General features: G+C 53.5%; 1 protein-coding gene across 1 annotated transcript; it reads right to left on the reverse strand.

Annotated features, from left to right (window-relative positions):
* Positions 1–77: 77 nt before the first annotated feature.
* WHR41_09666 (uncharacterized protein) lies at positions 78–1,817 on the reverse strand (the record flags this gene model as incomplete). Its single annotated transcript, XM_069378268.1, has 1 exon — positions 78–1,817. One exon carries the CDS (start codon positions 1,815–1,817, stop codon positions 78–80), a length of 1,740 nt encoding a protein of 579 aa, XP_069224771.1.
* Between the last annotated feature and the right edge of the window lie 379 nt (positions 1,818–2,196).

The following is a 2,196-nucleotide window of genomic DNA, read 5'->3' on the forward strand; positions in this document are numbered from 1 at the left end:
GAATCTGATTATTCAGGTCCGAGCTCAATCAGGGACCTGATTGATTGATTACCTGATTGATTATCTGATTGAGAAAATCAAGATTCAAGATCTATGTTCGCAGCATCGATCCATGCCGGCCGACATCCCCAGTGCCTTTCGAACCAGGCCATCTTCAGGTGAGGATGGAGGAAGATGGCCAGCCTGTATGCGGAGGTCTTGTCCGACAACCCATAATACTTGTCGAGCTTCTTCCATCCGAGGTTGATACATGCCTTGATGTGACTACTTGGCTCGTACCTGTACCTTTCCCTGAGCTGTTCAAACTCCCCTAGTAGGCCGTCGAAGGTCGCCAGTTGTTCCCATAATGCATGCTTCGTATCGTTGTCTGCTTGCAACCTTAAAGAGGCATGCTTCAAGGGTGATAGTACCTCAAGCAGTCGCTCCAACTCCGACCAGTCGGCAGCATCAAGGCAGTCTGAAGAGGAAAGTCGATCGGAATCGCTCAGTGATCGGAAGTGTGTTTGGTACAGCTCAAGGGCGTCCCGGAGCTTCATGGCGCGCTCGATCATGTCGCAGCTGCTGTTCCACCTGATGCCGCCGTTGACAATCACTCGATAGATGCGGCCGTCGTCGGCGTCGGCGTCGACGTTTTGCTTCATCTCAAAGAAACGTCGACGTTTTGGTGTCTTCTGGATGTGGGTGACTAGGTTGTGGAGTTTCCCGACAGGGCCTTTGCGACGCCACGTCTGAAGAGCCTCTTCTAAAGGCTCAGACCGCACAACTGCCTCGAGAGCGGCTACATGGCGGCTGTCCGAAAGGCAGTCTTCGCGCTCTTCCTGATCGATTGCATCGTTATCTGTGCCGTAAAGCACCGCCTTGGCCACGAGATTGATCACATGGGCACCGCAGCGCAGACGGTCGTGTTCTGGATCAATGTCTAGACTACCGCTCAAAACCCTGATCGCTCGGTCGTTTGCAGTCGCGTTGTCTGCCATGAAATACTCCACTTTTTCGGCAATGTCGAAGTCGTTGATCACCCGTAAGACCTCCTCCGCGATGCTTTCGCCGCTGTGCGATCCCCTCGTGTCGCGCAGACCGAGAAGTATGGCGCGCGGACAGAGAGAAGCATCGAGGTAATGGGCAGTCACTCCGAGAAAATCCAGGCCGTTGTCAGCGGTCCAGTTGTCGAAGGAAATCGTTATGCTACTCGCTGCCCGACTTAAGGATTTTTCGATTTTCTCCTTGGCACCAGATGCTGCTTGCATGATCCAATCTCGGATCGTATTTGCGCTGGTCGGGACCAAGTTTTCTAGTCGGGGGTTTTGGAAGGTTAGCAGGAATAGATGTGATTGCGAGCTCGCCTGTCGTAACGATTGGTTGGTCGTCACTGCCCATCGGACGAAAGCATCAATCCATCCTTTCTCGTTGAAAGTCGAGTGATCGGCCGTGTGCTGACGATCGACGTAGTCAAGCAAAGAGCCTGCTCGACGCTTCAAACCTCGGTGCATCTGTTGTCCTTTGAGATCGAAACCATGTCGCTCCATGTGACGTCGTGCCGGTGTGGTCGAGGCAGCTGCGAGGATGTAGTCCTTATGCGGATGATGCACGGAGTCGGCATGACATATCGTACAGAGCCAAACGAGGCTGTAGTCGCTGTCTCGTATCAACGCCTCTCCGTGTTTCCATATCCAGCTTTCCCGCGGCTTCTTCGAGGGCGGTGCGGGCGCGTAGCCACTCAGGTCCGTGCCAGTAATTAGCAGACTGCCCTCATTTTGCCGTCTGCGCTGCGAGAGTGCAGTGCATGGTTCCGTTGTACTCAATGATGTGTCTGCCATCGTGGCGTAATTCGCAGTGAGTGGTTGGCTTGTTCGGCGGCGCTTTGTCGAGTCGGGCACAAAACTGCGGGACTCGCGTGTCGCCGCGTCGCGTGCGTTGCGCGACAACCAATCAGAGGAGCACGGGTCCCGGCTGAGTCTTAATAGGGTCAGGGTTGGGGTTAGGGGACGAGATTTGGAATTGATTACATTCAATGCCAAGAAAGGTACAATGTCTGCAGACTGTCTGCAGACAACAAGAAAATGTCTGGTCTGCTTATGTGATAGTATTGCCGTTGTCTGTTCGTCTGATTACGTGATCAGACAGACAGACTGTCTGTCTGTGTCTGTCTGATGAACACCCTGAATTGGTGAAGCACGGGATCGGTCTGACTTCCCT

Source organism: Cladosporium halotolerans (assembly GCF_011745625.1).
Source record: "Cladosporium halotolerans strain TM138-S3 chromosome Unknown Sca334, whole genome shotgun sequence".
In the NCBI taxonomy this organism is placed as follows: domain Eukaryota; kingdom Fungi; phylum Ascomycota; class Dothideomycetes; order Cladosporiales; family Cladosporiaceae; genus Cladosporium; species Cladosporium halotolerans.